Source organism: Protomyctophum bolini (genome assembly GCF_963924005.1).
Source record: "Protomyctophum bolini genome assembly, chromosome: 5".
Lineage (NCBI taxonomy): Eukaryota > Metazoa > Chordata > Actinopteri > Myctophiformes > Myctophidae > Protomyctophum > Protomyctophum bolini.
The window spans coordinates 38,988,867-39,012,772 of record NC_137866.1 but is presented as its reverse complement, the minus strand read 5'-3'; the positions used below and the strand labels follow the sequence as shown (position 1 = coordinate 39,012,772).

Sequence of the window (23,906 nt, the reverse complement as noted above, 5' to 3'; positions counted from 1 at the left end):
GACGATACGTTGTAACTGCGTCTACTGCATTAGTGGCTCTTAAAGAGCCAGCGTCCGATAATCATTTAAAAATGATGAACAGGTGGGCATACATACTGTGTAGTGTGTACTGTACTGTTACCATATTGCACATTTGTGAACTACCGTGTCTATAAGATCAGTTCATATACTGTAGTTAATACACAAAAACTGAATCGATTCATCGCAGAGTTTAAGCTAAATACCTGAAAAACAAAACGACTATTCAGGGAAATAAATCACATGACTGTATCAGCAAATGTGTTATTTTATTATAACAATATATAACATTAAATATAATGTTTTTTCTTTTTTTTAATAGGCTAACCAGACCGAAACTATCGGTATTTACAGAAATACAGAATAAATACAGAAATACAGAATACACAAACATTTGTTAAAATCTTTTTTCCCCTCCAGATCAAATGAGCATTAATACAAATGTAAACTAAGCTGAACTCAGCCTTCAATACAACTTCAAACTGCAGACATAAAATAGTAACACACACCCCACCACCATAATGTGACATCAGTCCTTTTCAAGCCAATGGGCAACAAAATAATATATATAATATAGAATGTTTTAAGCCAGAGGAACACACATTCATAGACATATTAAGACTGCCATATGCCAGGAGGAGGTTCTTTGTCAACCCACAAACCTCCATTAAAATGTCCATTTAATTTTGTCTGACTCATTTTCCGAACCATTCTGGCAGCCAAGCTCTAGGGCTCAGTACTGTAACACTGCTGCATCCTATGACTCATGGAATTTGGGGCCAGATGTGGCGAGGACGTCTTCATAGGGAGCGTTCTGGTACAGCTCGATGGCCTGCTGTTTCTTCAGGACCAGGAGGTAGAAGAAGGTGGATGATGCCCGGGCACGAGAGCTCCGCTTACATAGAGACTTAAAGCTGAACGTGGTGTTGTTGCTGCCACAGTCCAGGTTCTGTGAGAGACGCACATACACACATAAACAAACAACAAATTTACCACCACCATTCTCTAATAGTACTCTGACAACAACTCCTCTTCAAATCCATACTGACAGTGACTTCTGTCTCAATCACTGTTGGCATGCTACTGGGTGGCAAGCAACAACTTAGTTTTTTGCCTCATTGTCGATGGTGTTGTATACCGAAAATAACTAATTTAGACGATTTTATCGTACTGATTTTTATAGGGGATAATTTGAAAGTTGTTATTGTTCCAAATACAAAAGTAGCCTGTATCATGAGTCTTTATTATTTTCTTCACCCTTACTCTAAGAGTGTTGAGTAGCTTCTGAGTTTTTCGGGTTAGCCTCCTCTCCTCACGGTCCTGGGTGTTCAGGTCAGACTGCAGTGCAGGAAAACATCAAATCAGTCACACTCTAGTCAAGTATGCACTTCTCACTGGTGTGTGTGTGTTTTTGAACTATAAGCACCTGAGTGGGGATGATGGTCGATTGACTTTCCCTGTTCCGTCCTGACGGATGGACAAACATTGAATCCTCTGATGGAAGGCCAGAGTGTGAGAAGTCCAACCCATTCTCAACCTCAACAAGCGGAGACAGAGCATGTTTATAAACAATACACAGACAGGTAACAAATGAATAGAGTGCAGAAACACGAGTGCAGAAACAACAACAAATTTGCTTCCATACTAGTGGACGTCATGATACAATTAAGAAGTCACTATGAAAATAATGTTGTTATTTTAGCAGGAGATACAGTCGCAAAGACTGCTAAATATTATACAGGCATGCAAACAGGCCCAAGGTGAAAAAGGTGACAGTGTGCGGGGCCAACGCTGTGCCGCGGGCAAAACCGCGGCGCAAATCTTTTAAGCGTTTATCGGTACTAAACCCACTTTGGGGGGGGGGGTGTCATGGGGGACAGTATATACTACACTGTACTAGCCCTCCTCCCGGCCTGTGTGTCTGTGTGTTAGGCTGTGCAACAGTGACACTTGGTGGTGAACAAATGCTATAACGCTATGTTTCGTGCTCGGACACAGCCAGGGACCCAGGGACACAGCCAGGGACAGACCCAGTGACACAGGGGCAGCCAGGGACAGACCCAGTGACACAGGGACAGCCAGGGACAGACCCAGTGACACAGGGACACAGCCAGGGACACATCCAGGGACAGACCCAGTGACACAGGGACAGCCAGGGACAGACCCAGTGACACAGGGACAGCCAGGGACAGACCCAGTGACACAGCCAGGGACACATCCAGGGACAGACCCAGTGACACAGGGACAGCCAGGGACAGACCCAGTGACACAGGGACAGCCAGGGACAGACCCAGTGACACAGGGACACAGCCAGGGACACAGCCAGGGACAGCCAGGGACAGACCCAGTGACACAGGGACACAGCCAGGGACAGACCCAGTGACACAGGGACAGCCAGGGACAGACCCAGTGACACAGGGACACAGCCAGGGACACAGCCAGGGACAGCCAGGGACAGACCCAGTGACACAGGGACACAGCCAGGGACAGACCCAGTGACACAGGGACAGCGAGGGACAGACCCAGTGACACAGGGACAGCCAGGGACAGACCCAGTGACACAGGGACACAGCCAGGGACACAGCCAGGGACAGACCCAGTGACACAGGGACACAGCCAGGGACACAGCCAGGGACAGCCAGGGACAGACCCAGTGACACAGGGACAGCCAGGGACAGACCTAGTGACACAGGGACAGCCAGGGACAGACCTAGTGACACAGGGACAGCCAGGGACAGACCCAATGACACAGTGACACAGCCAGGGACAGACCCAGTGACACAGGCACACAGCCAGGAACAGACCCAGTGACACAGGGACACAGGGACACAGGGACCCAGCCAGGGACAGACACAGGGACACATACTGTAGCTGTCTATAGTGTGGTTGAGTGGCTGCACCACTCAAAAATGACAGATGATTATTTACTAAATCAGTACAAATCTAGTCAGTATTGAGCAAGATGTTAACATTCATGTCCTGATAGTCATAGAACAATTAATTTACTCCAACAGGAGCACTAGCCCCTCGAGGAGCACTAGCCCCTCCTATATTCAGTAGATTTGTGTCCTAAATGCCATTGACAATGAATGAATTGTCATATATCGGCTATTTTTGTCCTACACAATCCTACACATTCATTGTCACAAAAATGACAATGAATGGATGATGTATGATGATAAGGGTCACTTCACACAGGTGTGATTTAAAGAAAGAAACTGGTCCAGCACTCACACTCCCATCTCAAAATCCCTTACAGTTACACTCTTCACATCATGTAAAATAGAAAATTATATTCACTGGCAAAATAATGAATTATAATACAAATAAAATGTTTTGGGATGGTTTAGTCAACAGGGTCAGTTTACTTCATTATTTTAGCCTTAGTCAATTTAAGACATGTAGAGTAACATCCTCTCCTTATTCAACAGTTGAGCTGCATGTTTTCGTTTTTAATATATCCATTTAGTATAAGCCCTGGCACGCACGCACGCACGCACACACACACACACACACACACACGCGCGCGCGCGCGCGTGCTTTATTTATTTACTCATACGCATGCATGCACACACACGAGCACACAGACAGACACACACACACACACACACACACACAGCGAGAGAAACTGACGCCGGCGCGTCCACACCACAGACAGTATAACGCAAAGTGCTAACGTTGCTAATGCTAACTGTAGCAGCTAAACTAATGGATCGACTGGCGAGTCACAGACAGTGTGTCAAAATTCATGCCGAGTCCACACAAACAGGTTTTTTTTCCGCGGAGCGACCAGCGGCTGCGCACATCATGCCGCCCAGATGCAAGCAGAAATATCGCTCAGAATCATTAGTGACTCACGAGAGTAGTCTGTCAGATAATTCTCCGGGCAGCGAGCTCGGGCTTCACAGACCCCCTCACCCCCCCCAAACATTTTTTTAACGGATTTGCATGAATCACACAGGTCCTATATTTGGGATAAAAACGGCGATTTTCGCCGAAAAGCTACACTTTTGCATGTCTGATTATAGTGTTTCAATAGGAACATTGACTAAGTGACACCTCGATTTCAATCTTTGGGAAAGACATCAGCAAATAGAAATGTTGTTAAAAAAAAGCACATTCAATGAATGATTGTGCATTAATGTTATAAGGAAAGAGAGCAACTCTTCTGCAGGTGACTAAATGCAGGATGTGATCAGACTGTGTCAGCAAGAACAGTTTGTCTGGTTGTGAGGGGCAATTTCCTGGCATTGTTTGGGTCCACTTAGAAAGAAGGGTCCTTACTGTTTTGCCTGATTCGCTGCCTTTTTGTTGTTTTTATGTTTTTTGCTATTATTCTAAACATAATGATGAATAACATAAATCATTAACTATGGCTTGCATGTGACTGGCTTGTCACAAGATCCCAACCCAATTGAGATTTTGGAGTGACGTGTTAGACAGCGCTCCACACCACCATCATGAAAATATCAAATGAGGGAATGGCTTCAGTTAACTTAAAACTATGTGTTTCTATTCTTTCCGTACAGTTTCAGAGACTTGCAATCTATGCAAGGGGGGACGACGACGACATGCAACTTCATAATGGAACTGGGTATGTTACATCTCCTTATAGTGTTTGTTTCCTGTTTGTCTTCCTGCACAGAGAGACATGATTACTAAAGCTTACTTGTGCTGGCTCAATGCTGTTCTCTGGTGGGTTGCCATCGCTCACGTGCTCAAGAGTCAGCTCAGCACTGTGCCTCAGTCTCTCAGTATCCACAGTCTGATCCAGAGAACTGAGCTCTGCAGTATGGACTGTATGGAGGCTGCACTCTTTCTGACCTATACAGTATACAAATACAAAAAAATAATAACAGCTAAAACAAATACACAACTGTTTACAAACATTAATACAGACACTGAATATTATGCAGATTCATAAGCTCTGCAAAAAAGACTTCGATGACCGAATGAATGCTCTAACGTGCACCTTCCTACCTCCTGCTCTGTGCTCGTCTTCATCACTCACTCTGACTTTCGCTCTGTCACCATTCTGGTTTAACATATCATTGGGAAAGAGCTGCAAATGCAAAATGGGTCAATAAAACAAATGCATAATACTGTAAATGAATACTACTAATATAGAGTGTATGCATATGCATAAAGTGAGTGGCAAAGTGAGTTTAACGTTGTTTAATGCAATGAGATAGGACTTTTCTGTTTGGATGTATGGGCTGTCAAGGCTGGTATGATGTCATGCGCATATCCTCTATAACTACTTATAACTACTACATTATATAATAAAGTTATAATTAAGATAACTTCAAATACTTTCAGGATAGACTGGCTGTTGACTTATATTGTGCTTATATGATACGATCACGACTTATATGCCGACATGATATTGTATAAGGTTTAACTCTGGGTTCCCACACTTTCTCATTACAAAGACTTTCCAAAACGTCTCCATTACCCGCATTGAAATGTCCATGACAAGTTTAGCATGTAGACAAATCGGGGGCATTTGCTATAAAGACATCCTGACTGACAAAGCATCCCAACTATACTCCATTTCCTTTTTATTATTTTACATAACTTAACCAGAATAGGAAAATGGGAATTTGAAATTCCATTACTTTTATATGTTTCCAAAAGAGTTAACAAATTCACTATAAATGTTTGGACCTGCAGTAACTGTGCATGTAGGACGTCAGTGGTGAACCGGCTGAGGATTAGGACTGCTTGACCGGTCTCCTTCCACTTCATGAGCTTGTAGGTAGGGGGCGCCATGTCCAATGGGCCGATCAGGTTAGAGTAGTCTGCAATCTGCCATCTGATGGCCTCGTTGGACAACTCCTTGACCTCGTCCACGACCAGCTTCCTTTTCCTCTTCAACCTCTTTCTGTCAGAGTTGGCTGAGGGGAGAAGATGCAGGACATTTGCTTGTTTCTCTATTAATTATGTTTCTCTGAGTGTGTTTCTCAGACAATATTGACAGGCACACTTGTCAAACAGAACCTCATGCACTTTAAAGCCCCCTTCCAGAAAATGTGGCACTGGCAGCTCAGTGGCCTTGTGGTCAAATCTTCCAAAGTATGCAAGTAGTAAACGGTATGTTTCTAAATGATCACAATTAAAGGGAGAGCGGTTTAAGCTTACGAGTCATAGTCACAGGCTCCAGGGCAAATCCTTCCTCCTCGTTGGCAAGCAGAGTGGTCTCACTCATTGTTTGAAGGTCTACCTCCATATGATCTGATCTAGGGGCATCAACCTCCATAGGTTCTAGAATACATAAGAAATAAAATGTAATATGTCTCAGTCCTAAATCTCTTAATCACCAAATCAGCTGTCTCCTTATGTAGTAATTTTATACTAATACCAATGGCAGTCAAACGCAGCTGTAATAATGCTAGAAGTTTCAGTAAAATATTCAAGAGACATTACCCTCGTTGGTAATGTTAGCGGGTGTCTCTAGCAGTTCATTTGGTACATTACCCTCGTTGGTAAAGTTAGTGGGGGTCTCTAGCAGTTCATTTGGTGGCTCCTCTGTGATGGTATCCTCTTGAAAAGCATTATCACTGCTTGTTACCCAATCTGTAGTCATTAAAATAAAATAAACATCCAATTAAGTCATTGTCATTCCTCTTTCAGATAAGGTGAGAGGTAGATATCATATATCAAACAGCAGCCGTGACAGTAAAAGAACCATACTGTAAATTATAGGTATGGGTATGGCCCTTGAGTGGAATAAAATCCCAGGCTGTACAATGTCATTATATAGTAACAGTTTTAAATGCATTTCTTTAAATGTAACTGCCAAGCTTAGTCCATCCACTACCAAACTCTATTGAGAGACACTTAATTCTAGCCCATCCACTACGGAACTCTAGTCAGTCCACTGCAGATTTCTAGTCTGCCAAACTCTAGTCAGTCTGTCCTCTGCCAAACTGTAGTGTGTCCAATGTCACACTCTAGTCTGTCCACTACCAACCAAGCACGTCTATGCCGTTGTCTTCATCCCCAAAATTATCTCGAGGGTCAGCCAGGCTTTGGAAGGTCATGTCCATCAGTCCATGCGGGTGATATGATTCACCTCCTAAAGCACACAGAGGAAAGCACAATTATAGAATCAATAAGGGACTACTTTGATACACCTTTATCCTGCCGGGTGAAAATAACTAAACTTAATGGTACAGTAAATAAAATAAATATTACTCACACTGTTAATTTAAAAAAACATCCAGGAACATTTGTTCTTACCAAAATCCCGTAGTAGAAAGCTACTGCTAAATTCTTCTTTGAGAGTGATCTCCTCTTTTCGACATTGGTTGCGTGAATAGTTGTCCTCCAGGTCGATATTACTTGTGTCCACATGAAGAAAGAACAGGTTGTAAGGGGCATATCAATGTGTACTAGTCTTTAATTAAAGAAGACATGGCACGAATAAAAGGTAAAAAAAATAATAATTAAAGAGTACCGTGGGCTTGGCAGCTGAGTGTCAAAGTCAGTGAATTCCTCTGCCAAGGTGATGGCTTTCGTTGTGGCCTCAAGCGCGTCAGCAGGCATATCGACAGTTTGAGTTTGTCCTGGTAAGTTGACATTGGGGGGGGTGTAGTTTTGGGGGAGGGCCCGGAGGCAGTCATAGAAAGACAGCAGTCAATTACTAATATTTTTTAATTTTTATAGAACTGGCATAGGAAAGTACAGCACCCAGATTCTGATCTCAAAATGGTTATTCAGTTGTGTGCTGTGATACGTAGAAAGGCTAACAGTCTAAATATAATATCATGATGCATACTTTCAGCTAGTGCAGGAAATTACTCTTGTTATCTTACTGGCTGATGATTTCATTCAATTCCGAATCCGATAAGATGAATATAAAATAACCGTCACCTGGTAAAAATGCCAGGATTGGCTGCTATTATTAATTTCCATGAAAACATGCACCATGGAATACAAACTCCAGTATATGGATAATTTTCACAAACAAATAATTTCACACAACACCTAGACTAGTTAGGTTTGAATGTGCACACACGACTATTACTTTTGTAAATTTCCAACCATTCTAATGTTTCCACTGACAGTAACAACACAAAGATAAGTTACCTGGCCTGAATGCCACTTCAATCTTAACCAGAGCCTCATTGCACTCTGAGAGGTAATATTTGGCTTTTCTTGAGTAGATCCGTACCACTCCCAGGAGTAGGTGACTAGTTGTCCGCAAACCAATCCTCATCTACAGAAACACACAGAAACACACTTACACATGGTGATGCTTATACAACAAAGTGCTACAACATAACTAGGATACAAGGTAAACAGAGGCCACTGGCCCCCATTTTATATGATCCGATCCCCTATTTATTTGTAGGACTCCAATCTTGGAACATGATTTGGTCTGATATGGTATGTCATTTGGACCAGAATTCCTGTCTAGGTATCATCATTACTAAAAGGACTGGTTGGACTCACTGTCTTTCTGTATACTTCCTTAGCATAGAGCAAGACAGCTGCTCGCTTCGAGCGCCTCCTCACAACGCAACGACAGCCTCACGGCACCTAGCGCCGCGCAGCCCTGTCCTCCAACTTCAATCTGTCCTGCATTGCACACGCTCAACTCATCTCCCCGCAAATCACGTGTCACCAGCTGTTCATTTGGGGCGCGTTTGGAAATAGCGCACTGAGCCCACTGTGCAATGCAACGAGTGTGCTCCGGTGTGGTATTTCCGAACGCGCCCATATTCAGAACGGGTAAGGACTAGTAGAGATAAACATACTAAAGTCTAAGTAGAGATCTGGCACGTACTGTAGGTGTGACACATAAATACATTTATCTTGTCACGTAAAGGGTGTTGTGAACAGAGTTAAGTGAAGCTTTATTTTAGCAGAGGTGCAATGCAAACCTACTACTTTTTGTTGTATTATAGTGTTCTGATACTTGGTACTGTGTTCGGATACTCGGTACTGATACGTGCAATGTACTTGTATGTATGGTGTACTGCCTGCCGTAATGGTAACATAAGAGTGGAGCTGTGTTAGAGCACGCTGAAGGCCGCGGCTGGCAGGCAGTGATTGTGATGTCTAGTCTGTGACGTCATTAGGACATGAAGTATCCAAGATATATGCTGCTGTAAGTGGAATAAACCTTGTGAACGTTTTGATGTGACCAAGTCTCGTGTCATGTTAATCTTCTCCCGGGCCGGCCTGTCTGTCTGTCCGCCGCCGAACCATGGAAATGCCAACCGGGTCATCACACACCAGAACCAGACGAGGGTCCAATACGTAGAATACAGTATAACATAACAGTTGGTGTCAGAAACGGGACAGATAAGAGGTGAGTCACTTCATATTTTACTCTTCATTAGAGAAAAGTGTCTCTCCTCTTACCTGGTAATATATAGGTTATGATGCAGGGTTTACCTTAGTTAAACCTTGTCTTTTTGTAGTTCCCACATATGTAGTACATGCTTCCAAATTTCACTGAGTAAGACCCAGTTAATTCAACATTTAAGTGACTTATACAGTTTTTGTTTTTTTTTGTGACGTGACAGAGTTAAGAGATAAGACTGTTTGGGTTCAAGCAGCAATATGGTTAGAGTCCATATATAAGCCTAATGAGGTTCATTAGCAAAAGACTGCGTAGTTAGATACGCGCAGCAATATGGTTAGAGTCCATATTTAGTCTGACGTTTGGTACGCCAGCAGAGATTATTACACTTTCCTTGTAGAGGTCAGTGGCCTCAGTGATGCATCGCAGCTGAGGTTATAAGCCGGATGAATAGCCTACTTTGTCCGCACAACAGCTGTGAGTATACGCTGCAGTCTGTTGTTTTTATAAATCTGTTAGATGTTGTCTAACAGGGTACGTCTGTGAGATAAGCGTACTAAGCCTGTGGTGTGTTTCCCACAGCAAACTTTAGTTACACTCTGGTCATAGTCAAAAGTCACTGCTAGATTTAGCTACCAATTTCAAGGTAGCAGTGATAAGGGCTGGTGTGTGAACAGACATCGTTTGAGCATTCCATGTGGTTGTCCATTCTTTTGTGTTGTGTATTGTTTGTCTTGTCGCAAATGGAAAGTCAAAGTTAAGCTACCCCCAGAAAGAGGGGTGGACATGTGCAAGTAACGTGACGTTGTGTTTCCCAGTCACGCTTTAAGAATACACAGTAGTTGCCACATTCATCCAAATATGCCATGATGATATTGAAATGGGCATATAAGAGTGGGGCAAAGTGGTCCCTGGGGTTTTCATATAACACTGGCATGCTGCTGAGCTACACTCTGTGTATTGAGTTGAATGTTGGCGATTACAAAGTTAAAACAACCCCTAACCTAAGGGGGCTGATGGATTGAATAAGTGAAATATTAATCAGTAGTCAGTGAGACAACGGCGCATTTCTGTTTCATTTCACTTAAATGAGTGTGCAAAATAGCCGATCTACCAGTGCTATAAATAGCCAAAAACGGAGTGTTAAGAAAGGTCTCCAGCCTATTAATCAGAAGGCAGCAGAAGCTGCTATATATATATTGGTGTTTATATAAATCAAATATAAGCGCTGGAGAATCAAGTGTAAAATGTACCTTGTATGGCAGAAATATAGTAATCTAATGTTAGTGTAAAGTGTCTATTTAGCCTGCCCTGTGAGCTGGAAAAGTCATTACACCAAAACGTACTCGAAAGAAAAGGAAGGCCTTAAAGTAAGGACCAGAAGCGCATAGAAAGTTCTGAGAAAGCTGTAAGCGTTTTTGGTTGGTAGAGCCCGTTAGAGACGAGTATTCATCTTTTCTGATCAACGGGCCATACTCTCGCGACGGGAGAGCGCAGAGGCTTGCGTAACCATAGCAACTTGGTGATTTCTTTCACCAGCACACTGGCCTAATCAGAAGAGGAGAAGCTATCTCTTTTCTCACTGGGCCAAGGGAGGAAAGCTGAAAGAGCAGTGTTGTGAACTTGTTTATAAACCTCCCCCACAGCAGTCAGCTAGTAAGAATCACTCCCTCACGAAGCCCAAGGTCAATATGTAGCTCTCAGTATGAGAGCTAATAATCACTAAAAAAGCAAATATAGGCCTGGTATGATTGGGCACATGTATTGTGCGTATAGAGAAATAATATAATAATAAAAAGTTATCCTCAAAATAAGGATTAGAAGTGCTATAAAGTTTTTTTGAGAAAAAGTTTGCAACTCAGTATGAACGCTGTAGCATAGAAGCGGAGACGTAGAACTCATCTTTTCTGTTTCCGCACCTCGGGCGCTCAAGATGGCGTAGCCATGGTAACTTGTCGAGACCTTATCAGCAGAGACAAGCACTCTCTGACCCACAGTTGAGAAGAGAAATTCTTAATGGGCCAAGAGAAAAGCCGGGAGAGCGTTGGCGCAGATAACTTCCCCACACAGCAAAAGAGTCCCTTCACGGAGTGTGTTATCTCTTATCTCATTAAGCCAAGGTCATATACATGTATGCTCAGAGAGGAATAGACCCTTCATTATGCCAAGTTAGGAGACTGAATGGAATTCAGTCAAGATATTAAATGGGACAAATGAAAACATATTATAGCCATAAACATAATGCCATGACATTTAGGAGCATAAGGAACAACGTGGTGATGAGACATTGACCACTGGACATAAGTGAAGTAAACAAATAAACTAAGTGTATTTATCTGGAGTGAAATAGATCTGCAGTGAAAGTTAAATAAAGTTGGACTGGTAGTTCTTGTGACTTGACAGAGTTTGGAAGAAGACTGCGTTGTGTTTGACGCAGCAATATGGTATAGCACAGTAGCTGAAAGTTGTCCCTGCTGTGTTTGGTTCATTTAATCTGTTAGATGTTTCTAACGGGGTACGTCTGTAATACAGGGATATTCACAGAGTGCGTACTAAGCCTGTGGTGTGTTTTCTCACAGCAAACAGTTACACTCTGATCATTTGTATTACAAAGTCACGGTAGATAGAACATATTAGGGACCCAACTGAGGTATCAGTAGAGAACTAAAAATAACAGATCTACAAGCTCGATAATGGCCGTAACATATTAGGGACCCAACTGAGGTATCAGTAGAGAACTAAAAAATAACAGATCTACAAGCTCGATAATGGCCGTAACATATTAGGGACCCAACTGAGGTATCAGTAGAGAACTAAAAAATAACAGATCTACAAGCTCGATAATGGCCGTAACATATTAGGGACCCAACTGAGGTATCAGTAGAGAACTAAAAATAACAGATCTACAAGCTCGATAATGGCCGTAACATATTAGGGACCCAACTGAGGTATCAGTAGAGAACTAAAAATAGCAGATCTACAAGCTCGATAATGGCCGTAGGGCCTCGTTCACTAAGTGTCATAGCTCAAAATTGGCCAGGTTAAGTACATTTACTTCAAGTTTAAGTAGTATGTATCAAGAAATGTAAGCCAATACAGGAAGCAAAATTAGTAATTATTCCATTATAATGCAGTAATTGGTGGAGTTCCAGTCAAAATACAATCATTAGACAGCGTTTTAGGTTGCACCAAATCCATGATCCCAAATTTAGAGTCCCAATTATGGAGGGGGGGTGTGTTGAATATGAATCAGACAGGCCTGAAGCATAGAGCCTAGGTATTTTAGAACCTAAGTAGAGACCATAATGGAAATGACTCAGGGAGGTCAGGTCATATCTTATGTGTAGTTCAGCCTGTTAAGTGGATATTCGAGGCAACAGTCAGCCTTGGTAGGTCAGTTCATATTATAGGTGCAGTCAAAGCACGCCATGTGTGTACATGTCTCATACAACTACACACACAAACACACTAAAAGGAAGTGTAAGTTTAGTCAACATTTATGTTCAAAAACATTTTAGTAAAACTGCCACATTCAAAAATATACCCAGTGTATTAAAAATATTTATAATTCCCATTTTTTGTCACATCTAAAAGCTGAATCGTCATCTGCCCACCCAGCCAGCACCCACCCAGCCGAAGGGGGGGTGAACTTCAACCAGAAAGACAATACAATGACTTTTTGTCCTAAGAGTGGATGCCGAAAGACATTTTGTGGAGTTTTACCATTGAACATTTGTTTTTGGCACTGAACTTTGGGGACATGGGTGTTCGGGGGACACATTGATGTCATGCGATGGTTTGTGTGTTGAGCACACAAGCGATTGAACTGAACAATGAACCTGGACCTTTTCTTTTTGTACTAAGAGAGGAAGCAGAATGACATTTTGTGGAGTTTTACCACTGAACATGTGTTTTGCACTGAACTTTGAAGTGTTGTGTCGGGGGGACACATTGATGTCATGCGTTTTGTGTGTTGAGACCACACTAAATTGAACAATGAACATTTGGGGTTTTTGCATCTCACTTCTGCATGTCACTTCCATCACGTGACTACAGGAAGTGTTGGGGTCATATCTACAGCAACAGCGGAGTACGATGTGGAATGGGAATCCTAAATATTTATTTTACCAGTTTTATGATGGAATTAGGCAAAGTGTGGCAAGTTATTTTTCACATTTAGAGGTGGAACAGCTCAGGGGCACATACTAATGTGCACACACGCACACACGCACGCACACAGAAAGATAGACAACAGGGTGTGTTTGGTCTAGGAAGAAGTGCCTGTTCAAAGGGAGGTACGCGCGTACGTGTGTGCATCAGGGTAGAATTGACATTTTCAGTATTAAAAGTCAATGAATCAAGTATATTATGACTCAAGTAAGGAAGGGCTAATTCATTCTTTAGCCCAGAAGAAGTTGGTGCAATTTATAAGCTCAGCTGTAATCCATTTGGAAGGGAACTCCAATAATAAAATAAAATATAAAACCAATACTGCATAGATCCTAGGCCCAGTCAATAGTGAATTACAAGTAAGGGTGTCTCATTGGGTTAGACCAACTTTAGTCCTATAAAGTCCGGATAAGTAAGGGCAAATGTGGAGACTAGGGGGAATAGAAAAGTTTAAAATAATAACCACAGTGTATTAAATTAGTACAGGACTAAGTCGAGTTTATTAATTACTAAGTTCAAGTTGTTAGGGTAACCCCAGAAACGATGCTCAGCAGAGTAGGCTGTAGAGTAGGCTGAACGGGCGCTTCTTGTCAACCTACAACATGGACGCATGTTTTGTGGGAGGAGTGAGAGAAGGGTGCGTATTCAGTTCAAATAAATATTTAGAGATTTAAATGAAGTGTGATTCAGCATAGAAAAGGCCAAATTATGAAAGGTCCGTCAAGCTATAAAGGACCAGGGAAAGAATATGGTCAAAAGAGTCTGAGGTATGGACTGGTGTGTGTGAATTGTTCATTAGATATTTTAGGGGGGTCCACCATGTGTAGTCCATATAATATTCTGTGGTAAAACTCACGAGCGTGTTTAAGAGTGGACTGTCTAACCCCTAACCCTAATATATTTCTATTTTCACAGAAACACACAGGAATGCAGTCATGCTGAACCAGGATCTGCGTCAGGCTGAATAACTATCATTCATGTTTCTATCTCCCCAAACGCCATTTTTTGATGAAATGTGTCTGATTAATTGTGTTTCAAGAGGGCAAATACAAATTGTATGTGCATGTGCAAGGGCAAATGGTCTGAAAGAATTAACAAATTAACCCATAACAATTGAGTGTCTGTGCTTGGTGTCTTGTTGTGGTAAAGCAAGGCCCTGTTAGCTTATCTTGTTTTGAGAACACAGAGAGCTCTGTAGAAATTGTTTTACACAGAGCAGGTGGGCAGACACGAAGCGGAGGTGTCAGGAAAGCACCAGTGTCAGGGGTCATTCATGTAAGTAGTAGACACGTCACATGCTCAAAAATACACATTTAGAAATTTTAATTGTATTATTATTCCCCTTGGATGGGTGATTGATTGATTGGCGGAATATTGATGAAGTAAAATCAATATAGTATGAGGATGGGATATGAAGCTCCCACGCACACACACACAGTATGCGTGTGTATCTTTGTTCTGTTTGGGGGGGGGGAACCCAGTGCTTTTCAGTTTTGTCCACAGGAGACGGACAGCAGACGGGAAAATACAGAAATTGAGTGGGTTTCCGGCCCCAGGACTGGTGTATCACCAGGTCCAGAAGGCCTAAGCGTTCAGCCGGGGAAGGGAGATCGCCTCGGGCATAGAACACGACCAAGGGTCTGACAGCAGGGCCTGCGCACGGCCTACAGCAGGGCCTGCGCACGGCCTACAGCAGGGCCTGCGCACGGCCTACAGCAGGGCCAGACCACGGCCTACAGCAGGACCATCACATCGCCACTACGGCCTACAGCAGACCAGCATGACGGTACTGCAGACCCCCGGTAGGTCTGCAAGAGGGCCAGACCAGCCACCGGACGCAGGCCGCGTCCTGCAAGGGTCTGCATCTGACAGGTCACACGTCGGCAGGCCAGGAGGGTCTGTGTCGGCCTAGACCGCAGTGACGCAAGTGTGCCATTTGAACAACGTCCTATGACCATTTTCCAGGTCTTGAACTCATGAAGGAAATAGGAAGTAGTCACATTGTGACGAAGACCTATTTTGCTCAGACTATATGAGACAAGCATCCTGGGGCAGAATGTGCGCGAGATTTGTTTCGCGCGCGCGATGTTTATGGAGTAAGCGGGATGCTATATCATCAACAATGCACAGCCAGGTCTATATGACGCATGCTGGGGCGGCCAGGGCCATATGCATCTGCGCACTATCTGATGGATTCGGTACAGGACAATTGCGCGCGGTCGCCGGTATGGAGAACTGTTGCTTGGGCTCTGTGCCATATCGGTTCCAGTGGAGTAGGGTCGTAAGAGTGGACTGTTGGAGTAAGTGTTGGACTGGTGGAGTAAGTCTTGAACATTTTCTGTTGAGTAAGCCAGTTCGGGAACATTTTCGGTTCGGGAACATTTTCGGGTCTTGAACGGATGGAACATTTTGGAACATTTTATTTTTATTAGATTAATGACTGGTTTCTTGTGTCTCAATGTCAAATATGTGTTTATTTGCTGTCATTACACACTGTCCCCATACATGACACCCACACATTCCACTGTAGGATAAGGCAGGCATAATGCAAGTGGGGAGTGGTATAAAAGAGTGGTTAGTCAGTTATAAATGTCAGAGATGGTTGCCTTGTTCCAGTCCAGGTAAAGACAGGCTGTACTTCCGTCCCAGACAGATCAATAACATGTGCCAGATAGGACGACTGAGGAGAGACAAGATGTACTGGGAGAGAATGTTGAGTAATACAGGCTAAACCTGCTAGACTGAGAGAATAGATTAGAATGAACTAATCCTGTGGTGTTGAAATTAAGTGTGATTATTCATTATTCAGTGTGATTATTCATTAGTTAGAAATGAACTAATTTAAACATAATCAGTGATTTCAGGATGATTTCAGGTTGAGTGTATATTTTAATGTACCCTGTCCTATCCCCACGTGTATATGTTGTATATTATATAGTATATATTATATATTGTATTTATTGTTGATTTCTCCTCCTCTTTTCTTTCTGTGTTTCCTATTTTATCTCTCTCTCTCTCTCTCTCTCTCTCTCTACACCTATGTCTGTGTTTCAAGTGTACAATCAGGTGGCGTGCGCGTGCTTGCTCAGAGATTGATCAATGATTATTGATTAAGCAAAGATCACATAACGAGAGGCTGGATACAATTTCCCTGGCGGAGTCCAGGTTTTTCGGTATCCATGCGTGATTGTACACTTTTCCGCATTATAAATACAGTATCAGATGACGTTGTCCTTATAGGACAAAAGAGTGGGCTGTTGTATTATAGTGTTCTGATACTTGGTACTGTGTTCGGATACTCGGTACTGATACGTGCAATGTACTTGTATGTATGGTGTACTGCCTGCCGTAATGGTAACATAAGAGTGGAGCTGTGTTAGAGCACGCTGAAGGCCGCGGCTGGCAGGCAGTGATTGTGATGTCTAGTCTGTGACGTCATTAGGACATGAAGTATCCAAGATATATGCTGCTGTAAGTGGAATAAACCTTGTGAACGTTTTGATGTGACCAAGTCTCGTGTCATGTTAATCTTCTCCCGGGCCGGCCTGTCTGTCTGTCCGCCGCCGAACCATGGAAATGCCAACCGGGTCATCACACACCAGAACCAGACGAGGGTCCAATACGTAGAATACAGTATAACATAACACTTTTTAATTATTGTTTTTTTGTCTTTGTTAGTCTTTTGTCATTTTAGACGTTTAGTAATGTTTCTTGGGGGATATATGCATTTTGTTCTCTTTTCTTTGCCTCACCTGAGGCCTCTATACACACACATTTCAAACAAACATGCTGTGTTCCGTCTGTGTTTCAAGCTTTTCCAATGGAAGTCACGTGGTTTGAACAAACACTTGTGTTTGATTGCCCCCCTCCCCCATCAAACACAAGTATTTGGTCAAACCACGTGACTTCCATTGGAAAAGCATTGAGGCAGCCATGAAACACAGACAGAACACAGCATGTTCGTTTGAAATGTGTGTATGAGGCCTGCGAGATAGAAACTTAATGAGACACGCAAACTAAAAGCACTCACGTCCACTCCAACGGAGCTAAAGTTTCAAATGCTTTACTTCATCACCAAATATTACAGTACAAACTTCCAATAAATATGTGTACATAATAGTGAGCAAAATTAGGTCACAAAGTATCTCTCCCAGCTCCCCCAAGATTAAACCAGCCTTCGATTGAGCAGATAGGGACCATTATTTAAATTGTAACCTGCTGGAGGCCATCCAGAGACACTCTTGTCACACTTGTCACAGTCTATCACTCCTACTTTCGATTCCACTCCACTTCAGTCCTTGTCGCACACCTGTTTCCACTCCCTCATCAGCCCAACACTTTTCCATCAAGCCACCACCTATAAAACTGGACTCATTTCACTCACTCAGTTTTAGCCATGTTTTAGGGCTAACTCAGTTTATACTTTGTTGCCTCTGTGTTTTGTGTACTGCCTGCATCCTCACTGTAAGCTTTGCCCTTTTGGACTGCTGTTCTCCTGCCTGCAACTTACTGTAAGATTTGCTTTGGTTATTAAATTCTGAAATCTACTCTTGTCTGCCTACTGTGGCTTTTCATTTTGGGTTCAATGTAATCTGCACCCATGACATGCCTACATCATATCACAAGTCAATAATACAATCCAGTGTACAAAATACAAATATAACCCCCAGCTCCTACAAGACATTCTTGTATGTTCTCCAGTTGTATTTACTTGTACATTGTCCAATTTACAAGTGCATAAGTAGCAAATAGTGAAAAGCAGTGATTGATGATATTACTATTACTATTGAAATAAATAATATATATATATATATATATATATATATATATATATATATATATATATATAAATACATTATTGTTTTACCTGTGGGGAGATGATGTCTTCAATGGCGCTTTCCAGGTTGCATTCAAAAACATGGGCCTTAGTGATTTTACGTTCCCAGTGAGCTGCCAGCCAGACTTTGGCTAAGGGTCCACGTTTGGACGCAAACAGCTGCGTGTAGAACAGCATGTTGAATCCTCCAGATGTTCGGTTCTGTGACGATTTAAAGCAGAGGCACAACACAAGCTTGCCTTACACATAATGTGAGCTTGCTCTTTTCAGCAACCATAGTACAGAGTTTTAGTAAAGTATAGGTAAAATAAATACCAGAGTAAAGTTCGAATTCATTTCAATCGTCCTTTCGCTACAGAAGCTACATTACTATAACAAATTAACAATATGTACTAATTAACTTCTCATTGGAGTCGACTGACGACAGTGTGTCCATTAGTTCATCATAATGCTACTATGGCTGCTATTAGCCTGTCTTGTTACCTGCTAGAATATAGTGAACTATTGACAAACGCACTCTTTTCTTGTCCCCGTTACATTCCGAGACCACCACGTGGCATCACTGGCATGTATTTATCGTTATATTACATTAAATTGAACGGCTATGACTTCCAATTTACCTTTTAATGTACGGCCAGCACCGCAGCAGCTGGACAAACAATGGGCATGGAATTATTCCTCCTGGATTCGATTGAAAGGAAATTGCCGCCACTGTCTGTGTACACTACGTCGCGAAACAGGGTCACGTGTCAAACGAACAGATCTTCAAGCAATCAACGCATCGCCACGCAAGACGTTTGTTGCTTGTAGATCTGTTCTTTTTTTGACACTTGCTACGGAGAATCCATTAGGTCAAAGTTATTTGGTTTTGTGCGAAACTGGAATGGTGGTCCGTCCACAACACCATGCAGTACGAGACTACGGTAAACACTTTTAAACGTCAATAAAAAGTATTAGTATGATAGTGCACTGCTAATTGTGTAACTATTAATGCTGACCAGCCTCCATTTAATAATAACTTCAGTCCATCATTCATGATGATCCGTTGAACTTGATGAATGAAACAAATGTGTTTGTTTCTCTCTCTGTCTCTCTCTCTCTCTCTCTCTCTCTCTGTCTGTCTCTCTCAATTCAATTCAATTCAATTCAATTCATTTCAATTAGCTTTATTGGCATGAATGTAAAAGCTACAGTATTGCCAAAGCATGAAATTCAACAAAAGAACAAAACAAAATAAAAAAAATAATATAACAGAAAACAAGCAAATAGAACAATAACTTTCACAATAATAACTAATCACAATAACTCTCTCTCTCTCTCTCTCTCTCTCTCTCTCTCTCTCTCTCTCTCTCTCTCTGAGTTTTGCACGAAAATACTCCTTGGGCTAAATTCGGCCATAGCCGTGCACTTGCCCAAATGTGGGCTCTGGGCAATTTTAGGCAAAGGAGTGTTTTTTTGTGCAAAACTAATGCTTGCAATGGATTCAGAATCTTGAAAACCCCCTAGTTTGACATGTCACATGCTACTTAAAGTATAATGAAATTTTGAGTTTTTCTGTGATGGTAGACTAGACACCTTTTATGAACACATCTTTGAAGAAAGCTAGTGGTAAGCATTTGTTTTGCAGATTTGCCACAACTTAAGCTGACTTTACCTAACTACTTGGATGCTTCGTCACGAAGAACCTTGAATTGGAAACCACCTGCAGGACCACCCTGGTGTTCAGTGGGTTGTTGTTCGGTCATGGAACAGACTGGAACTGGAAGTTCAGGTGACGGTTGGCCTAACTGGAACTACTGTAGTTTCCTTCATAAATTGAACTGCATGACATTGAAGGCCATGGCATTAATTTATTTATGACAGGCTTTTGTTTTATTTATTTATTCCAAAAAAACAAACCACAAACTCATGGATATATTTTTGATGTCTCTGCTTGCAGTTTAAAGGTTTGTTGAATGAGAGTACACAGAAATATCCATGAGTCTGACTCATTCTCTATTTATTTCATTTTATTTATTGGTTTGAAATTGTAATGTAAAATCTGCTCTGAGTTCAGTAGGGTGTCTCAATGACTCCATCTAGTGGCAAAAAAAAAACATGGTGATATTGGTCAAAAACAAAAATTGGAACTCCAAATACTATAATCTAAATCTATAGGCCTATTTGAATATAACCACGATTTCATTTATTTTCAGTCAAGATCATCAATTGTTTTCATTCCAATCAAATGCAAAATATTGAATCAATCTTTCTTTGCATATACAACTTACAAGTGATAGTGATCTGATCTTCAAACTGTTAACTTGAAGATCAGTTATTGCAGTGAATTAGTTTTATTCATAAAATGTGTAGCTTTTGTGGTAAAGTTGTACATGTATAATTTTGACATGAATTCACTAGGTTGAATTCACAAAACTATGATGGCAGACTTCGATGTCACACATGTTTCAACCAATAATCAGGCAGGCAGGCGTGCGTGCGTGCAAGGAGGCCAGCAAGGAGGCCAGTTTTCCACTGCGCTTTTGCCCCAGCAAATCCTTGGTGAACGTTTGCGTGCCCTCCCGCCGCCTCCGATGCCACTCAGCCTGGCGGATTGTCTCGTGACAATCCATATCTTTTAATATTCAATAATAATTAGGATATGCAATTTCTGTCACTAAAGAGATTTTGAGGAGACTGTCTGTCTGAAGCAATCAGGTACCAATCAGGTACCTCAGAAGTACCCTGTAGAGAAATGTCTCAAAGTCCTTTGAAGCTTGCTCAGGTGTGAACCAAAAACACACAGTGAAGAGAGCAGACAGCAGTCTGTAGAATCTCCTATGCCATATATTGATTTGAAGTTTCTCCGCCCTGTCTGTATTCACCTCTGTCGATGCAAAAGTACTGTATGGCCGCTCAGGCGGTCATGTGACCCACGGAGTATAGCTCTGCTATTTTGCCATTCTGGACTCTGTCTTTAATTGAATAAATGGTCCATCACACTCCGAGGAAAACTCACTCTGCCTGCGTTTTTCATCTGATGCTCTCAGATGAAAGTGAAAAGTGAAAGTGAAAAGGTTTTTTCACTACTTTGCCTGGTAGTTTAGAGAACATTATTCTTCTCTAGTGGGTCAGTCAGTGTAGGAAAATACACAACATAGTGGTGCAAATTCCCGGTCCTGTTGCTTTGGAATAAATGTTCCTAGCCACTGGAAAAGGACCAGCGGGCTTTTTGGACAATTCAGTCTGATTTTTTGGCGGAGAGCAGCAGGGCTCCGGGCCCGAGGGTCGGAGTCATAGGGTCGGCGTGCCGGCTGGAATTGAGCCTTTGGGGCCACCGTAGACTGGCTGCCCTGCCACTTCCTTGTCAATCAGTGGTGACTATTTAAAGGCCCTGCAGTCTAACAAACACAGGTTTCTTGGTGTTTGCTGTGGATCCTGCAGAGATCATGTCTTAATTGTGTTTTATAACTTTTATCTGGCCCTGCCTTGGTGAGTAACCTGATGGATAGATGTTATTTAGATTGTACTAAAAAAGTGTTTTCTAATTAAGTATTTTTATTATTTGTTACTATACTACCCTACCCAGTGTGAGTTCATGTGCCTGGAAGCGATGAGCTCATGTGCCAGAGGGGCCGATGTGAATGAACACAGACTCAAATAGGTATATACAGGTATACATCAAATTGTTGTTGCAATGATTTATTTGTTTAACTTCATAGTGTACAAAATGTTTTGTTTTCATTTCCTTATAGATGTCACCACTGCTGTTTTGTTTTGTTCGTTTAGACTGATTTTAGTGTTTGGTTTTATTTAATTGAGCCATTTCCTCTTGTTTTGCTGTGATTGGTAGCAAGACCACTCGCCCTTGGCGAGCAGCTGATATTAGCATACATATGCATTATGTTGGTATAATTCACTGTTTAGATTTAGGTTTAGATTTCAGTTCACAAAAATATATATATTAAAAAAAATAGAGCTTTTTATTTCCATTTCTGCTAAGCTATAATATAGCTTGCAGAAATGGAAATAAAAAGCATCTAAGCAGTAAGCACATTATGTGCTTAGATGATTTCTATTTAATTGAAAACCTATTTACATCACTGCTACATGATGCATACATATCATAGGCAAGATAGGCAATAATACTAGTATTGCATGGGCAAAACAATCAACCCAGAACAATGTAAACTGGGAAATGTGTATGTGCTGAACATTCAGTATTGCTGCTGAATATTATTTTGCTCTGTTATGCAGGTTATGTTAAAATGTGCAGAAGCAGAGCCAGAGCCTCCGTGCATATCACTGCACCCTGGCTTTCCTGGCTGTTGCCTCGATCAGTGGGTACAACAAATTACATTTGCAGTCGATAATCAGCAGTTTGGTCAACAAGAGAACCAAGAGGATTTCACTGAGGAGGATTGAGTATACTGTAAATAAATATATTTCTGTAGCCATTGCTGTCAATTTCCTCTTGTCATCAGTGCTTGTCAAACCATTTAACTTCTATGATGTAATCAAAATGAAATGTCCAAATTCAAGATCTCCGTTGTCTTGCATTGCTCCTTTTCACTATCTGCATGAGTATTTCATTTTTGCATTCATGTCATTGATTCTTTATAGACGTTATCGACACACAGCCTACCGCTCCTTTGTCAGGTGGTGTTGGCCGTTATCTTGGAAGAGGAAATTGAAAAGTGGTCCCATCCTGTGCTGTCATCAGGATAAGAGCTGCCTACCCTTCTCCATCTGAAACCTACAGTAACCTGAGTATTCAGGCTGGCTCCACTGCAGATGCCATGAATTTATTTATATAGACAATTATTCCACAAATTCCTCCCCACACATGTTGTCAGTTACTATATTTTTTGTACACAAATAAATTACATCTTGATCAAGATATTTAATTCAACACAATGTAACACATGACATGTTCCTGGTTGGGTTTGGTCATGTACAGTTTTAATTCCACACAACACCATGGAAAAAAGCTATTGTGACAATAGTCACTATCAATACAAGATATTTGGTGAAAGATGGTTTTATTGCCCAGACCCATTTGAAAGAAATATATATATATATATATAAAAATTGGGGCTCCTTGACATAAACAGGTTTTTCAGAAAATTTGGGATTTAGAAGACATTTGTAGAATCTGGTCCTCAGGTCTCAATGGGTTATTTACTTACTGTTATGCCACCTAGTGGCCAATCCCTCGGGGGACTATGACACCTTTTCAGCAATCATCAACCCCTCCAACAAATTGTTACATTATAGTTACACATTGCGGTTTGTTTGCATCATGGATTACAATATAACACATATCAGATACCAGTTACAAGGGAAGTGTAAGTGACATTGTTGTACCCTACTGTGTACCTGTAGGCTGTAGCGTCGAACACAGTCTGTGCCACTAAGACCTGCAGATGATTGCACAGATGTGCTACACATTGAAATTCCTGTACTTCCTGTAGCAGCCACCACACGATGCACAACCATAGGGGTTACCCAGTTACCGACCAGCCAGTGTCCCCAAGTGACCCCCAGCCAGTGAACCTGACACTTGTAAAAGAGACTTCAGTCTAAATG

At 41.8% G+C, this 23,906-nt stretch overlaps 1 protein-coding gene across 1 annotated transcript; it reads right to left on the bottom strand.

The window, feature by feature from the left end:
- Window positions 1-453: 453 nt before the first annotated feature.
- On the bottom strand, window positions 454-19,013 carry rad21l1 (RAD21 cohesin complex component like 1). The gene is made up of 13 exons (XM_080762945.1): window positions 18,959-19,013; window positions 18,369-18,539; window positions 8,110-8,239; window positions 7,478-7,586; window positions 7,261-7,361; window positions 6,992-7,096; window positions 6,445-6,594; window positions 6,160-6,282; window positions 5,748-5,915; window positions 4,688-4,842; window positions 1,445-1,555; window positions 1,282-1,356; window positions 454-967 (listed from the first exon to the last, which is right to left on the bottom strand). The coding sequence occupies exons 2-13, from the start codon at window positions 18,513-18,515 to the stop codon at window positions 776-778; spliced, it is 1,566 nt and encodes a 521-aa protein (XP_080619071.1). The 5' UTR covers window positions 18,516-18,539; window positions 18,959-19,013; the 3' UTR covers window positions 454-775.
- Between the last annotated feature and the right edge of the window lie 4,893 nt (window positions 19,014-23,906).